The 18,651-nt window shown below is 41.0% G+C and overlaps 1 protein-coding gene across 5 annotated transcripts in view; it reads right to left on the bottom strand.

Annotated features, from left to right (window-relative positions):
* Window positions 1-290: 290 nt before the first annotated feature.
* The window catches only part of zmynd11 (zinc finger MYND-type containing 11), a 141,280-nt gene continuing 122,919 nt past the window's right edge, over window positions 291-18,651 (bottom strand). For 3 of the 5 annotated variants that reach the window (XM_033044676.1, XM_033044686.1, XM_033044694.1), the window contains 5 exons: window positions 17,575-17,782; window positions 15,382-15,450; window positions 13,089-13,361; window positions 7,304-7,489; window positions 992-1,265 (listed from right to left, as the gene is read on the bottom strand). In XM_033044676.1, coding sequence (XP_032900567.1) covers window positions 1,143-1,265; window positions 7,304-7,489; window positions 13,089-13,361; window positions 15,382-15,450; window positions 17,575-17,782 — 859 coding nt within the window. In that variant the 3' untranslated portion in view covers window positions 992-1,142. Of the gene's footprint in view, window positions 1,266-7,303; window positions 7,490-13,088; window positions 13,362-15,381; window positions 15,451-17,574; window positions 17,783-18,651 lie in introns of all 5 variants that reach the window. The other 2 variants (XM_033044656.1, XM_033044665.1) reach the window with 2 other exon arrangements.

Raw genomic sequence — 18,651 nt, 5'->3', positions numbered from 1 at the left:
TAAACCGTACATGATGGAGTTACAAATGACAACTATATTTAGCCATGAATTGATTTTAACGCATCTAAAACAATCCAGAGCAGGTAAATTTAGTGATAATTTAAAACAAAATCAGGCCACAGTCATGTTTAACAGAGTGTTTATACTACATAACTTGAAGGTGCAATGGTGTCACCAAGACATGAAAACAGAACAGTCAAAGTTACACGTGTCGTACTTTCATGCAGCTACTAGTAAAAGGTTTAAACAGCCTTTGGAATGATTCTATATTTAAATTATTTTCCATTTTCTGCAATACCACAAAACATTTACTTGTATATGTTTTGTACCAGACACTCAGCAAGGTACAGACCCACCACAATCACAATGCCTTTTATAAATGGACTGACATGCAGTTACGTAATTGTCTAAGGTGACAAGGACTGTAAGCAAACAGGCAGCAATAGCTAAATACGATCCAAAAATCTAATAGCTGCTGAGAAAACTAAGTGCTTCATTTTATTTTATACAATTTAACTGCAAGACAGACGGCCGCACAGATATTCAGTGAACACTGGTGCAGAAAGCAAAATTTACTGTAATCTTTCTGTTCATACCTACTGGTACATAAAGGTAGTATTTGGCAATTTTACATGCGTGTGGACTCTTTTGGGTTAGGAAATAAAAGAAATGTGCAAATTACAAAACCAGAACTAAATGTTCATTCCATCTCTAAGGTCCAGCTCATTAGAAATCCCATTTCCCTGCTTTAATACATGATCAACATTCATTTTTTTATTAATAAAAGTAGCATACGTAAGAAAAATATAAAAAAGCAGAGTTGGGAAATATTAACAGTTATTTTTTTTAAAGCAGGTTTATTACCTGCTATGTCAACCCTGTCCCGAAGTACTGATCACATGACCACTGATGTAAAAGAATTTAAAAACACACACAAAAAGGTATCTGGTTACAATTGAAACAGGCCATCTTGGTTCGGCTCTCTGATTATAGTGGGTGGGGTGGGGGAAACTAAGCTTGTAGATTAAAATGCTGGTGCAAATGGAAAGCAAGATTCACAGAAACATGGTTCTGAAATAAAACCAGCACTGTCTGTGAAAAGGGAACTGTTTCTTAGTATGGCTCTTGAGGAAGGAAAACTTTCATCTTTTCCGACGACAGGTTCGTTTGTGCTCGGCATGCCAATGCTCCTGCTGACATTTGATTGAGCAGTAAGAGGTGTTCCAGCAGCAGTGGTACATGGCTTCTTCCTCACAGTTGTAGCACTAGAGGGAAGCAAAATAAAATATCACTTACAATGTATTCCCAACACCAGATTTTCAGATGAAAAATAGTTACAAGAAATGGCCCAAATCTCTTCTAACATATTTCACCTTGCTTTACAAAGTGCAAAGTATAATTTTACGCTGTGATGTCAAGTAGTTTGATCAATTTTAAAGAACAGGAATTTATATCCCATTCTGACAGGCCATGCATTATGATGGTGTAGTGATGAGAATGGACATTTAAAAATGAAACCAATGCAAACAATGTGATGGTATCGTACATGAGACCCCTGCCCCCCTGGTATGGATGGGTTGCATGCCCGGCAAACCACAGGCATCACGTTTTTCACACAAAAACCTTTTCCCACTGAATCCCATGTCATATGTGAAAATGCACTCCAAAGGGATGTTTGTTTTCCCCTCAACAGTCCTATAACTTCTGGGGGAAAGTTACAAATTTTGCTTTGGAAACTGACAAGACAATCTCTTATAAGGTGCTGGAGTAGCTCAGCAGATCAAGCAGCATCTCTGGATAACATGGATAAGCGATGCTTTGGGTCGAGACCCTTCTTCAGACTCTTAGGTGGCCAGCAGTTGTGATTGAAGCACAAACCCCACAGCTGTTGCTCTTGCCCAAATTCTTTCTCCAGCATCAAACCTTTGCAAAATACCACTACTTGTATCCGGTGAAATTTATTTTTGTGGTCGTTTAGGTTTACAACTTTCACTCACACTTGTTGGCCTCTTTCAGATATCTTGAAGATAAATAATATGGACAACACATGTAGTAAACCCTGCTAGACAGCAAAATGAAGCTACCATGCTAAAAAAAAAATTCTGCACAGGTGTCAAGAAATTTTGCTTAAGTTTAAAAAGGAAACTAAATTTATTGTTTCTTTTGCATTGTATTTCTTATTCATCGTTGGTATTTATGCCCCCAGTAAATTCTATGAGAACATTTTAATTAGTATCTTGTATTTTTGGCGAGTAATTAATGAATTCTGCAAGGGCATATTTCAGTAACTCGAATAGCTATAAGACTGGGGTTGCCTGCCCTTATGTGATTAAATATAAATACTTCAATGGAGCTGTCAAAAAATGCCAGGATGCAAGCCACAATATTGCCTCTAGAGGGCGCTGGTGGCCAAGTTATAAATCCACAGAAGGCAAGTGCACTGCAGTTTACAACCCAATGGCACGAACGTTGAATTATCTAATTTGAAGTAACTTCTACCTACACTCCACCACCCCTTCCCCCCCCCCCCCCATATCCTCCTTGCCCTCTTCCTCCACCCGCGTTGTTTTACCAGTTCACTCTTGAGATCACACATTCCTCAGCCAACAATGGGCCACCCAGGGCACCACCCTGCCTGAGGTCATTTGCGGCCAGTCCTGATTTGTCCTGGTCTTTTCTCATCTCAGCACCCCCACCCCCCATCCTCCACGTTCAGTCTGAAGTAGGGCCCCAACCCGAAATAGCACCTATCCTTTTTCTCCAGAGATGATGCCTGACCTGCTGAGTTACTCCAGCACGTTTTGTCTACGAAAGTACACTGATGGCCAAGTTATAAATCCAGTGTTCAAGAAGGAACTGCAGATGCTGGAAGATCGAAGGTACACAAAATTGCTGGAGAAACTCAGCGGGTGCAGCAGCATCTATGGAGCGAAGGAAATAGGCAACGTTTCGGGCCAAAACCCTTCTTCAGACTGATGGGGGGTGGGGGGGAGAAGGAAAGAAAAAGGGGAGGAGGAGGAGCCCGAGGGGGGGCGGATGGGATGGTGGGAGGAGACAGCTAGAGGGTTAAGGAAGGGGAGGAGACAGCAAGGGCTAGCAAAATTGGGAGAATTCAATGTTAATGCCATCCGGACGCAAGGTCCCCAGGCGGAATATGAGGTGCTGTTCCTCCAATTTCCGCTGTTGCTCACTCTGGCAATGGAGGAGACCCAGGACAGAGAGGTCGGATTGGGAATGGGAGGGGGAGTTGAAGTGCTGAGCGGTTGGGCGATCGTTTCGCCGAACACCTCCGCTCAGTCCGCAATAACCAACCTGACCTCCCGGTGGCTCAGCACTTCAACTCCCCCTCCCATTCCCAATCCCAATCCGACCTCTCTGTCCTGGGTCTCCTCCATTGCCAGAGTGAGCAACAGCGGAAATTGGAGGAACAGCACCTCATATTCCGCCTGGGGACCTTGCGTCCGAATGGCATTAACATTGAATTCTCCCAATTTTGCTAGCCCTTGCTGTCTCCTCCCCTTCCTTAACCCTCTAGCTGTCTCCTCCCACCCTCCCATCCGCCCGCCCTCGGGCTCCTCCTCCTCCCCTTTTTCCTTCCTTCTCCCCCCCACCCCCCATCAGTCTGAAGAAGGGTTTCGGCCCGAAACGTCGCCTATTTCCTTCGCTCCATAGATGCTGCTGCACCCGCTGAGTTTCTCCAGCAATTTTGTGTACCTATAAATCCAGTGTTGCAGGTCACCAGTGTTGCAGGTGAGCGAAGTTAACATCATGCACTTTCTTTTAAAGTAACTGTCCTCCATTTACTGCCTTTTTCTGTAGTCATCTGGTTTCTTACAGATGATTGTGGTATTTTACCACACTCTTTAAATACATGTGAGTAAACTGACTTTTGTACATTGCTCAATAGTCCATCTGGTCTCCTGACTCAGCATAGAGTTGTCCACAAAATGTACTTAGTTGAACGAGCAAAACACTCTATCTTCAGCTCATTCACTAATACAGTATTATTAATATTCAAATTCCAATATAGCTATTCTTCAAGCAGCTGTTAATCCATACATTTTAAATAACCTTTTGGATCAGCCTACCAAGGGAGATTTTATCAACTGCCTTACGCAAATCCATGTGGACATCCACCGCCCTACCATTTCTGCCCAACAGGAGGAGGGGAGAAGAGGGAATGACCGAGGTGGCCTGATTATGTTTGCTGCTTCTTCAACATGATCCATTCTAACCCAGCATATGAAGGGAGGCATCCCACAAATGTTGCACTCACTAAAATCAAAACAACAACATTTAACCTAGATGACAGTTTGATTGCCAAAATGGGCCCTGAATCTAAAGTAGGCTGGTTTATGTGGTTGGGGAGCTCTCACAGAGCCTGGTGCATACTACATCAATGTATTCCTTGCACTTATGGTGCAAAGGGGATCTTGTTTTCTGAGAAATGTAATACCATCTTAATTCTTACTCAAATAAATATTTGAGCATAGGATACTTCAAGACAAGTTTACCTGCACACCCATGAATCATAGAATAACAGCACAAAAATATTTCACACTTGCCCTGTGCTGGTCCTTTTAAACTAACCACTTTGCCCTTTATCTCAATTCTCTAAATGTCTCCCATTCAAGCACTTAATCAATTTTCAATGTTATTATTTAATTTGTAGCGACCATCCTTTCAGATAATGCATCTTGATTGAATCTTGCTATGTTATCTTAAGTCTTCTTACCTATAATTTCAACTCCATATCTGCTGTTTATTGTCACTTTGGAAACTGGAATCTGTTTCATCAAATCCTTTATAATATTGAATAATTCCTATTATCCTTAGCTATCTATCTACTAAGAAATAACACTTCTCTATTTTCTCCCTGTAATTGAAGATCTATGAAGCATTCAGTTGGCTACAATACTCCAACTGAGACCAAAACAATGAATTATAAAATGTAACTGCTTAACTTCCTTGATTTCACACCATATATTTTTGGCATGCTTTAATAGGCATCTTACATTAACAAAATATATGGATGTAGTTCTGTGATTAAATTTGCCACATGTTTTATGCCAAATACTTGTGTTCAGAGCAGCCATAGTTCTACAGATATATAGCTATAATTATGCTGTCAGACAGGAATAATTTTGGATCTCATACTTCCTGTCTACCCCCTCTGTTTCCCCCAAAAAAGTGATCTGCTGACAGGCAGTTTAATGTATTATTAAACGCATTTAATGTATTATTTGTATAATCAAAAGTTTGCTAAAGATGCATTTTCTTTCAGGACAGTTTTTAATCTAACTTTAGCAGTTTTCAGTAAATACAAAATGAGGGACAGAATATATTACATTTTACTGTGACCATAATCGACAAAAACTTGACATTCCATGAAATGATTAACAGGATAACCAAGGACATGCATCTACCCTTCATATTTAAGTATTGAAATTTGCAGATCTCTGCATTGCAGGCATTTTGTTGTGAACTGGGAACGCGGCCAGAGGCCTTTATCGATGCCTAGAAGCCCGGGTCAGGGCCCGGCCAGGGGCCTCGTGGGTCGGAAGAAGGAGCCCGCCTCGTGGGTCGGAGTCCGGGTCGGCGGAGCGGCCGGCGGAGCCCACGGTTGGGGCCCGGGTCGGTACCACGGAGATGTGAAGTGGGGCGTCGACAGCAGTGAAGCCTCGTGATGATGGGGCCTTGCCAGTGGTGAAGCCTTGCGGTTCGACCCATGGTTGATGAGAGCATGGAGGACCGCCGTGAGGGGGGGGAGGGGAAGAACAATGGAGGACCCGTCGTGGGGGGACCACCGTGAGGGAGGTGGGGGGGAGAACAATGGACAATGGGGCGGGGGGGTTGGGGACAAAAGACAATGGGGGCCTGGCGTAGGGGAACCGCTGTGGGGGGCTGAGAACAAAAGGGGGAGCCAGCATGCTTTGTAACTTTGTCAGCGCCGTAGGTGGCTGCTATTTGTATACATGGGGAAACAAGCAAAGAATTTCATTGTGCCTAAAAGTAAAGTATTCCATTATGTGCCCTTTGAGAAGTGGTAAATGTGGTGATGATTTTGTTTAAAATAAGCTTAGAATACCTCATCTAATGACCATAATGGGGTGGTGTATGTCCAAGTCTAAATGGTCTACATGACATGGTTGGGAACTTGCAAGAGGCAATTGGGTTGAGAAGTGCAGATACCATCTCCAGCCTTTTGTCTTCCACTTATCACCTCCAGGCTCTGTGACCATCTCCTTCCTTCTCTCCCACTTTTCATAGCTGCCAATAAACCCTCCTTACCTGGATCCACCCATCACATGCCATCTCCTTCTCCACCCTTTTCCCTCACATCTTTCAACCCCTCTACTCAAGTCTTGAAGTTGTCTCGATCTGAAACATCATCTGTCCACTTCCCTCCACTGATGCTGTCTGAACCACCCAGTGACCTTCAGCAGGTTATATTTCAGCATCCAGCTTCTGCAATGTCTCAATTATGGGACCTAGTTTATAAATACCATCTATAACTATCCCTTGTGCAAAACATAGACCAAGTAACATCAAAGATCGTTCTGCCAATGAAAACAAAAGAATGCTTGTGCGACAATCTGCACATCAATATAGGTGCCTGAATTATCCATTCTTTAATCACATCTTTAGAATTTTGGTAGCATCTTTATCCTGAATCTTCCCTCTCCCCCTCAGAATGGAAATGTTAAAGACTACAATGCATACCTTTAAGGTCAGAGGGGGAAAGTTGTACGGTAAGTTTGCTTTTTATTTTATTTGGAGACAGGTAGTGGAAGAAACAGGGTCATGAATCACATGCAGGCAGAGATTAGTTTAACTTGGCATCATGTCCAGACATTGAGGGCCGTATAAACTTTTTTCTGTGCGGTACTGTTCTATATTCATCTGGATCAAAGATTTGTGTATTCATGTATCACTCCAGATTTTAGGAGGGGGAAAAAAAGAATCAAAATTAACACTTATGTACCGCTGCACTATCAGAGATTTAACCTCTGTGCAGTTTAAGACAAGTTTGCATTTCTCTCTCAGGTGGACATACAATACTCTATGGCAATATTTCAAAAAGGAGCAGAACCATTATCCCATTGACAGGGTCACTATTTACTATCCAACAAATAATAAAAAAACGAGTTAACCATTATCAGAATGCTCCTTGTAAGAACTTGCTATATTCAAATTTGGCTGCTGCATTTCTGATCATTTCATTCAAGAGTAGTCACAGTTACAGTTCTTTGCCTGTAAAGCACCCAGGTCATGAAAGATGCAAATATATCAGTTTACTTACCCACTGCTTCTTTTTGGTCTGGGAGATGAACTGCTTATGCTGTGTAGCCAATTTTTTGATCTCTTCCATGAATTCCTCTTTACACTTTTCCTTCACTTGCTTACATTTTCTGTCCATTTCGGCCTGCATGTTGACAACAGCTTTGTTCACTGCCTGACGCTTCTCCTCCTCCATTTCACCACGCAGCTGCAGACATTTTAAGAAGCATTATTTTACACGTGTTAATCTTTTAAAAGTACTGTTCCACCATGAAGCACCTTACTAGACACCAGAGACTGGCCAGTTCACACCTTAATCTCAAACTTTGATCTTCAATTCCTAAATTGACTGGGAGGCCAGCCTTTGGAATTGGCTTTCAGCAAACTAAAGATCAGAGTTAAAAGACAAGAAATGTTTCGTCAAAAGTAGACTTCTAGGAACATTGAAAAACAACCAAGTCAAAAAAACAAAATAACAACTTAAACAAAAATCAGAATAGGAATGATAAGAATGAGATTTTTTTTAATGCTAAAGGCTCTTTGGTGTACATCAGGATTTAAATATTTATTTTGTAGTGAGCTAATCATGTTTGAAATATTATCTTCAACATTTTTTAGTAGGAAGATGTGCAAAATAAAACAATTATAGCTACTTCAGAATTCTTTGGAGGTAGTAACAGTATTTTAGAAAGTTAAATTAACATAAAAACTTAAAATTACTGAATTATTGTTGCTGAAAGTCAGTGTTGAACAATCATGGTTAATTTGAAGCTCCACTGTTTCAATGACATCTCTGATATAAAAACAGTTCTCACCACTTAATGCAATATTTTGCATACATTTACAATTATCTCCATAAGAAAATGCAAAGAAGGGAAAACACACATACAAATTGGACCCATTCAGTTATTTATCTAAGCATCACATTCTATTTTAAACTCATCCAATAATTATTTTCAACTAGGACCACTTTTGCTCAATTCTCCAAACAGTTCTATTGTCAATCGTCTAAACTGAATAAACAAGATCCGAACATAGAACGGTACAACAAAGGAACAGATCATTTGACCCACGATGTCTGTGCCGAATGCGATGCCTACTTAAACTAACTCCTTCTGCCCCCACATGCTCCATATCCCCCCCATTCCCTGCATATACATGTGCCTTTCATAAAACCTCTTAAATATCACTATCATATCTGCCTCCACCGCCACCCCTGGCAGTGCATTCCAAGCACCCACCATTCTCAGTGTGAAAAACATGCCCCACACATCTCCTTTAAACTTTGCGCCTCTGATCTTAGTTATGCCCTCTAGTATTAGACATTTCCACCCTGGGAGAAAGGTTCAGCCTTCAACACTCCAGAGAAAACAATCCAAGTTTCCAAAAAATCCAACAATCTGAACTTTCACTAATTCTTATTTATTTTTATTTACAGTTAAAGTAACATTCAGTCTGAAGAAGGGTTTCGGCCCGAAACGTTGCCTATTTCCTTCGCTCCATAGATGCTGCTGCACCCGCTGAGTTTCTCCAGCATTTTGTGTACCTAAAGTAACAAGCCCCTTGCTCGTTTGTATTCAAACAAACCCATTGAAAGAATAAATAAACCTGTCAAAGTTGTAAATCAAATAAAAGCAACTGAAAAAAAGAGTCGATCTCGTGATATCCATTCAAGGAGAAAGCAGAATTTTCTTTTGGGGGGGGGAGGGCAAGTAAGGCCAAAAAAAAACAGAAGCAGATGGTCAAGGATTCAGCTAACCTAACATTCAGTTTTATCTATGCTGCCCTTTTTGTTCATTCATTTGATAAAAGGACTCTTCCAATTAACCTGAATGCTGAGGACAGAATCGTGGGGCCAACGAAGATTTGCTTCCACTCCACTTCTGCGAGCTCAGAGGTGCTTAAAGTGGCCATTGTGGGAACCACAGACTTCCACAGCTGGAACACGATGCAGAGGGCAGTAGGTGATTTGTGATGTTGTGGTTCCACCATTTACACAGGGGGACTGTGCTTTCAATGCTTGAACTACAGATTCTCAATATCACCCTCTCCATTCCTCCTTCACTTCAATCAATTGTAGGTCACATATTCCCAGGACACAGGCGGGACGATGCATTTCTTTACAGAGTTTGAACAAATAGTCAAATTTTTTTCTGTCTGCTTAGAAATTTCTTCCTGTGCTGGAGCTGGAATCAGTGTATCAGGAATTGATGTTAGTTCACTTATGCTTCCAGTTCATTTGCAGGAGTTTGCTGGACAGTAATATCTTGCCAGGGTCTCATTTAGTTTAGATTAGAGATACAGCGCAGAAACTTTGGCTCACCAAGTCCACGCTGACTAGCAATCCCCATACACAGGCACTTCCCTACACACTAGGCACAATTCAGTTTTACCAAGCCAATTAGCCTACAAGCCTGTACATCTTTGGAGTGTGGGAGGAAACCGGAGAAAACCCACACAGATCACGGGGAGAAAATACAAACTCCATACAGACAGCACCCGTGGTCAGGATCGAACCCAGGTTTCTGGCACTAAGGCAGCAACTATACCGCCACCGTGGCACACATAAGTGCTTCTAAAGTACCGACATATGTAATCGAGGTGTCAGACAAATGTACAAGAGGGCAGGAATCACTGTTGCCCAGTAGACCAGGAGTTTCTGTTAATTCTGACTCCTCAACTGACCAAAGACCATAATGGTATATTGAAGGTGGTGGGGAAAAAAAGATATCAAAGTCTGTCTTTGGCCATAGATGGCTCCAAAAATGACATATTTGACAGAGGTGACATATTTCCCGGGTTCCTCTTTATTGTCAGAGGACAATGTGGCACAGTAGACAAGCCAAAATTGCAACGACCTCTGAGCACAAGTGCCGCCTGCATACGGCAGGGTGAAGTCCAATAACGACCAATTAAAGATAGTCCAAGGGTCTCCAATGAGGTAGATAGTAGATCAGGACCGCTCTCTTGTTGGTGATAGGATGGCTCAGTTGTCTGGTAACAGCTGGGAAGAAACTGTTTCTGAATCTGGAGGTATGCATTTTCACACTTCTTGGCTGATGGGAGAAGGGAGAAGAGGGCAGCTAAATATGAGCGTGTTCCACAGTCCTTCATAAATGGATTTATGGACTTTAGTGACGTCAAAATCATGGCTAATACCACTCCCTTTCTGACACTCACTTGCCTGCTGAAGATCATGTCTACCATGTCTCTGTATGCATACTGAGTTGGGGAGCACCTTAGCAGCCACTGAGAGACAGTTGTTGAGAAGGACCCAGTCAATGACATTCCCTACAACAACAGTAGGCAGACCACTCTATAGTTACTACATAGTTTCAGTTTTAGTTTATTGTCAAGTTAGCGAGGTACAGTGAAAAGCTGTTGTTGCATACGAACCAGTCAGCGGAAAGACAATACATGATTACTATCGAGCCACTCACAGATAGAAATTTAAAAGTGTGGAGCAATTGTAATATGTGATTGCAGATCTGCTTCTGTGGCTAGCATACAAATGGTCGACGGGTTTTTGGCACCATCTTGGCAGGTATAGTTGAGGTTGAGGAGGTCGGCAAAATGTTCCTTCCAGCCAACGTAATCATAGTCATATGGCAGGGAAAGAGGCCCCTCTGCCCAACTTGCCCATATCCACCAAACTGCCCCATCTACACCTGTCACACCCGCATATGTATTTGGTCCATATCCCTTTAAACCTTAGGTGTGGGAAAGAACTGCAGATGCTGGTTTAAATCGAAGGTCGACACAAAATGCTGGAGATACTCATTCATTCGTCACCCATTCCTTCTCTCCAGAGATGCTGCCTGACCCGCTGAGTTACTCCAGCATTTTGTGTCTACTTTCCCGTTAAACCTTTACTGGCCATGTTCCTGTGCAAATGTCTTTTAAATTTTATTATTGTACCTGCCTCAACTACTTCCTCTGGCAGCTCATTCCATATACCCACTGTCCTCTTTGTGGATAAAGTTGCCCCTCAGATTCCTATTAAATCTTACCCCTCTAATCTGAAACCTACACCCGCTGGTTTTTAATTCCCTTACCCTGGGTAACAGACCCAGATGTTTGCCCCCATTCTTGGTTCTCAGTGGGCAGCGCCCTGGACAGCATGTACAGCACTGAACAATCTGCGCATGTGACTGACATCAGTCCCATGTGCTCTTTTCATCCACCATCTATTCTGTAGGCCACAGGTCTTCCGGTAGACTTCTACCTTCAGGTGCCCGTACAGCAGTTTATTTTCCCTTGTGGAAGATTGGAGTTTCCATTCAGTAACAGCAGAGGTTTGCGTTAAATGGCTGCTCAGTTTACTGATCACTCTCATCAAATCAATGCTGGTCCTTCTCGGTAGGGAAACCCGACTCTTTGTGAAGATGCCACGTTTTACAGAAACCACATGGCAAAATTCAAGGCAGCCAATCAGTTGTGAACACATGCTCTGTTGGCTGAGAGTTGACAGATTGTCTTTGAAGCTGTCTGAAGTGAGTGACTTCTGTGTGGTCAACAGATTATGCATCATTTTAAATTCTCGGAAACAGAGGGCTACTGTCTATTTCCAGCATTCCCTGTTTTTAACCACAAGCTTTTCTATTGCTTCAAATTAAGACCATTACAAGAACAGAAAATGAGGCTTCAAAGACCCACTATTTCTTGAGCTTATTTCTGTAAATGGTACATTCATTTGAAATATCCAGCTGTAAGACTCCAATGTGACTTGCTATTCCACGTAGGAACATTTCTTAAATACTGAAACTCAGTATTTTGGAATGGGACGCCTATATTTGGACCAAAGAGCTTATTGCGTTCCTGACAAGCGAAATGGTTGCATTTTATAATAGTTTAAATTGTACAAAGGTAAAAGATATCTTCTCCCCCTCTCCAAATAAAGACAAAAATATTCAAGCTTTTGATGCCTCACTAAATAGAAAAATGTGTGGTGCGCTGTGCGTAAAAACATTTATCTCCCACCCCCCTCCCTCTCCCGAGCAATTCTCCTATGATGTTCAAACGTCAAACACTACGGATATAATTAATCAAACTAATGGCACATAGAAACATAGAAATTAGGTGCAGGAGTAGGCCATTCGGCCCTTCGAGCCCGCACCGCCATTCAATATGATCATGGCTGATCATCCAACTCAGTATCCCGCACCTGCCTTCTCTCCATACCCTCTGATCCCCTTAGCCACAAGGGCCACATCTAACTCCCTCTTAAATATAGCCAATGAACTGGCCTCGACTACCCTCTGTGGCAGGGAGTTCCAGAGATTCACCACTCTCTGTGTGAAAAAAGTTCTTCTCATCTCGGTTTTAAAGGATTTCCCCCTTATCCTAAGCTGTGACCCCTTGTCCTGGACTTCCCCAACATCGGGAGCAATCTTCCTGCATCTAGCCTGTCCAACCCCTTAAGAATTTTGTAAGTTTCTATAAGATCCCCTCTCAATCTCCTAAATTCTAGAGAGTATAAACCAAGTCTATCCAGTCTTTCTTCATAAGACAGTCCTGACATCCCAGGAATCAGTCTGGTGAACCTTCTCTGCACTCCCTCTATGGCAATAATGTCCTTCCTCAGATTTGGAGACCAAAACTGTACGCAATACTCCAGGTGTGGTCTCACCAAGACCCTGTACAACTGCAGTAGAACCTCCCTGCTCCTATACTCAAATCCTTTTGCTTTGATGCTGAATGTCTCAAATGTCTGAGGGTTAGTTCATCCTATACAAAACATTAGGAATATTTCTAAATGTTTCTTCAATTTTCAAATTAAATAGATTTGAGACAAAAATTGCCAGTACCTTTTCTAGTGCTTCTCTCACAACTCGCTCGGTCTCCCTTTTGTGCTCCGCTTTCATACGATCTTTAAAATCATTAAATATTTTGGTGTACTTTTCGTGGCACATGTTTTGACAGGGGATGTCATTATTAGTCTGGGTGCTCCGATGCAACATTCTTGGTGAGGAGGCACTTGTCTTCTTTGTTTGCGTTGCGATTGAAACTTTCTCTGGTTGGGGTGGCACTGTAGGTATTTCCTGGCTGGAACTAACAGCCTCAATTTCAGGTTCTGGCTCCTAAAACAGGAAGAAACCATATTAAAAATATTTCAATTATGCTTTCCCATATCCAGTTCTATTTTTGCAGATAAAATTCTTAGTGCGCACATATACCATGAGAGGAGAGAGAAAACAAAAAAACAAAACAGGTTTTGTTCGGGATGTTTGTAGTTTAATGGTTAAATGACTGGATCTGTAATCCAGAGATCTGGATCGATAATCAACAGAGTTAAGTTCAAATCCCAACCTCAATGCCAATTTCCTGCACGAACCTCATGAATAATTAATTCTATTCATCCATCTTGAAATAATTCAATAATTCAAACTCTTAGATAGGTTTAGATTTATATCATCTTATCAAATGGTGATGCGAGCTTGAGGGACAAGTGGCCTCCTACCTATTTAAACGCTTTAGACTTGAGATACAGTGCGGAAACAGGACTTTGGCCACCAAGTCCGTGCCGACAAGCGATCCCAGTACACTAGCACTCTCCTACACACTTGGGACAATTACAATTTTACCAAAGCCAATTCATCTATAAACCTGCATGTCTTCGGAGTGTGGGAAGAAACCAGAGCACCTGTAGAAAACCCACGCGGTCTCAGGAAGAATGTACAAACTCCATACAGACATTACCCATAATCAGGATCGAACCCAGGTCTCTGGCGCAGTAAGGCAGCGACTCTACCACTGCGCCACTGTTTGCTTCTGTATTCATTCCTCTCAAGACAGAGAATGGGCCAGTCTGCTCATCTCTTATTGGAGAGATCTGCATCCTAGGAATAAGCTTGATGGTGCTTTTTTTGTGCTTATTCTATCACAAGTAAATCCTTCCTGAAATAGGAGAGACCTGGCACAATCTTCCAGGTGCAGTTTCACCTGCATAATTACAGTTGATGCCTTCACCCTTGTATTCAAACCCTCTTGCAATAAATATTAACATGCCATTTGATTCCTTAAATAGTTGCTGAAACTACATATCAATTTTGATTCTTGTACATGGATACCAGGGACTCATTCAACCATGTAATCAATCACCATTTATAAACACACTGCTTCTCCATTTTCTAGCATCATGGATAACCTAACATTTTTTTCCTCTATTTCATCAGCAAAGTTCTCGCCCATTCACTTAGCTCCCTTGGGCCAAGAATACTACAAATTTACCAGCACTTTGTGGGTTAGTGCTAAGTAGCTTACCAGTATGAACATCCAGAGATGTGGGGATATCCATACATTTTAGTTAACACAAGCTCAGAGTTGCACTTTAAGAAGCTTGCACATGGAACAATAGAGTTTTAATCAGAAGTATACAAAATATGGTCATAATATATAGAGTGCACAAGATCTTCATTTATAAGCCCACAACTGGAATACTCCATCCAGTCATGTACTCAGGGTCAAATATTGAAGAAAATAAACAGATACAGTGCAATTTGCCATCAAAAAAAGATTTTAAATTGTGACTGTTGTTTTAGTAACGAAAAGATTAAGAGCATTTTGCTAAGCAGATTAGGAATGAGTGAAGATAGAAACAGACCATTTCCAGTGAAAGAATCTAAACAAGGCTACAACTCCTACATAATTAAATGTGAGAGATTTAGGACAGGAAGCAAAGGAAATTACTATTCAGAAGCTTGTGGAATGCTATCTAAAGTTACTGAATGAAGCAAAGATCACATTGCTATTAAATTAGAAAGATGGAAGGAGCTGTTGGGAAGTAAACGACTGCAGGGGCTGGCAGAGTGCACTGTATGAAGGCGTGGGGTGGGAAATGGGTAGATAAAGCTAAAATCATTGTTTGCCTTAAAGACAACCACCAACACAGGAGAGTTTAACTAAATAGTCTGGCTGTAATTTTCATGCAATTCTAAGCAATTGATTTTCTCAATTTATTGTAAGTTTTGGTATTATGTCTGCAACTGCGAACATAAATGCAAACAACCGCATTTACCAACAAACAGTTCCAAGATATTTCTGACGAAGAAAAGATGCAATTACAGCATCCCAGACCAACATAGTTTTGGTTAAGCTTACTTCATCTTTGGCGTCTGAATGCTGACTCCGTCTGGACTTCTTGCTCTTGGGTTCTTGTGTGCTCTTCTGCTGTAAGTACAACAAATATTATTTGATGCTTATAGATGTTGACCTCAGATCAGCTGCAATGTCCCCTTGGACTAGATGTGAAAAAGCTGTCAAGGTAATGAAAACATTCTGCAATACCTTTTTATTAACCTACCCTGATCACAGTGAAGCAACATTTAAAATAAACATTTAGTCTTATAATTAGTCAGTCAATTTCTTGTTGCAAAAGCATATCACACATTCTTTGAAGTAAAATTCTACATGCTTATGATCATACAAATAAACGCATATTAAAAAGACTACAAACATAGCATTATTAATAATGCCATATTACCATTTCAAAATTACTCTGACAAGCCAGAGATTGCAAGTTATGATTTTGGGTTCAGCATCCTGTCATTGGGGTCAGTCATTTCAATACAAATATACTATATTTCTCTGATGCTGGTTATACACAAATGTTTTCCATCTTTATCATTTATTTGTATGTTTGTGCTGGAAGCTTACATTTTATGCCTGCACCACAGATTTTCCCATTTCCATGCAAGTGGTACAGTGGCGCAGCTGGTAGAGCTGCTGCATCACAGCGCCAGAGACCCAGGTTTGATCCTGACCACAGGTGCTGTCTGTATGGAGTTTGCACATTCTCTTTGTGACCGCGTGGGTTTCCTCTGAGTGCTCCGGTTTCCCCAAACATCCCAAAGATGTGTGGGTTGTAGATTAACTGGCCTCTGTAAATTGCTTCTAGTTTCTAGGAAGTGGATGGAAAATGGGGATAATATAGAACTACTGTGAATGGTAAACAGTTAGTGTGGAATCAGTGGGCCAAAGGGCCTGTTTCCATGCTGTATCTTTGAACAAAATTAAAAGTAGAACCAACAACACATGACGTGAGTGGTATTAGCATACATAAGATTGACAGCATTGTTATTAAAGATTTTATTATACATTTACAGCATTATGGCTGTTATGGATTTGAGGTAACATTGGTCTTTTCCAAGCTGAGAGAGAATGTGAGAGAAGTGGGAGCAGGAAGTGAAGTACCTGATGTCTGTACTCTGGTCATGATGGCAATAATGAACCCTAATGCAAACCCACAGTACTAAGCAATGCAGGAGAAAATAGATATGGCAATACTAATCTCCAACAGGAAAAAACATTCTAGTGCTAGACTTTCTTATTTCTTTGAGAATGTAAAGATCAGTAAGATGTTTGGTGCAATTGTGCACCAGTCTCCCCACGTTAAACAACGTCACGCACAGGTGTCCTCCATATAGGGAATAGCACCCTATGGTCAACCATGACCGAAGGGGGCCTAAGAAGACTATAGAACAATGCAGAGTAATATTTAAAATTATTTCAACTTATTGTTAAAACTCCACATATAAATGAAACAGTACAAAGGAAGTGACTATGCTCTTATTTTAAGATGAACTGGTATAGGATTAAGTAGCTAGCAAATGCCTGTAGGGCATTAGTGAGCCAGTTATTTTGATATGTCTGGCAAGTCTTTTGGCTGTTTCTCTACTTCCAATTTAACATTAATTTAAAACTTGCACTGGCAACATTTGAATCTAAAATCTCAAGATCCTGTAAAATGCTATAATCCCACCATGGCTATAAACCTTTATTTGTCCTCTTCTGACAAAATTGGAGTGCAGTACAACAGCCACTAACAGTACAACGTTTTGTTAGTTTTGCCACGTGTACTGAGGTACAGCGAAAAGCTTCTGTTACTTGCCATCCAGTCAACGAAAAGACTACATATGATTACAGCAAGCCATCCAAAGTGTGCAGATAGAGGGTACAATATTTAGTGTGTGTAACCAATTCTAGCAAGTTATTCATTATAACCATTCCCAGTATCACCTGACACTGATGCCTACTTACCTTGGTACAAAAAAACCTACTCTAAATTTCCCTTTCTTTATCCAGAAAAAAACAGGCCAGTAATGATGCTCTAAACTATTAGATGAAAACATCCTCATGAATCAAACCTAGTTTTTCAGTTTGTCTCCAAACTTCTATTTGCTCAGGCAACAAGAAACAATGTATATTTAAAGACAAACTTATACCCTTCAGATTGCTCGTAAATAAAACCAACCATATTAAAAGGACAAATGTGCCCTTACACGCTAAACGTACCTGTTCATTACTCGTGGAAGAGATGCTAGACTCTGCTTCTTCATCCATTTTGTCTTCCGCTTTACTCTTCCAGAACCTCCCTTCGCGGACAAAGCGCTGGTGCAATTCAAGCTCATCGCAGGCTTTCTTCCAACCAAGACTTCGTTTTACTGCCAGCTGATGAACATTAACACAAATATCCTGGATATTCTCTGATGGAATCCATGCCCTGTAGCCAAAAAGTCCATCTCTCAATTAATCTACAAGGCTAGCAATTTAACAAGTACAGCATTAAACTAAGTTTTTAGCTGCCACAAAGCGTACATTTATTTAAGTGAAGGAACCTTTCTGCTACTGCTCATATGCCAAAGCAATATTTATTCCAGAGGCCAGCATCTGATCACAAAGTAGTTCTTTTAGGTCATAGTTAATTAATTCACAGGGAAATGAATCAAAATTCACCCAGCTTCATCATGGGCCTTTGAGGAGACAATTAAAAAGGTGATAGACACATTCATTCAGTAGATGGATAATAAATAATATGTAGGCTAAGGCACCATTAAATTACAATTGCCAGTGGAATTTTAGAATGAACAGTTGAATGAATGAACTTGGGAAAATTGTAAATAGCCCAAATGTTGATTTGAATTTTAAAATAAATAATATTTTCTTTATTTACTCATCTCATGTTACTTGGAAGTATTGTGACAAATTTACAACCCCAAATAGCCAAACTCAAGTTGTGATTCTAACTCTACAGCTTTTGCACTTAGCAGAGGGCAACAACCCTAGAAATGCTTGAAGACAACAGAAATTTGGATTACAGACTAGATATATATTTTTTCTGTAGGAATGTTTAAATTTGGAAAGATGAAGATGAATGAATTCAGCTTTACCTAGATTGTCGTTTAGTTAAGTTTAGAGCTACGACATGGAAACAGGCCCATCGGCCCACCGAAGTCCGCACTAACCAATGATCACCCGTATGCTGGTTCTATCCATCTTATCAATGCCCTGCACACTACGCACAATTTACAGAAACCAAATAACCTACAAACCAGCATGTCTTTGTAATGTGGAAGGAAACCAGAGCACCCA

The sequence above is a fragment of the Amblyraja radiata genome, chromosome 2 (genome assembly GCF_010909765.2).
Source record: "Amblyraja radiata isolate CabotCenter1 chromosome 2, sAmbRad1.1.pri, whole genome shotgun sequence".
NCBI lineage: Eukaryota > Metazoa > Chordata > Chondrichthyes > Rajiformes > Rajidae > Amblyraja > Amblyraja radiata.
The sequence above is the reverse complement of the archived record's forward strand: the minus strand, read 5'-3'. Positions and strand labels throughout refer to the sequence as shown.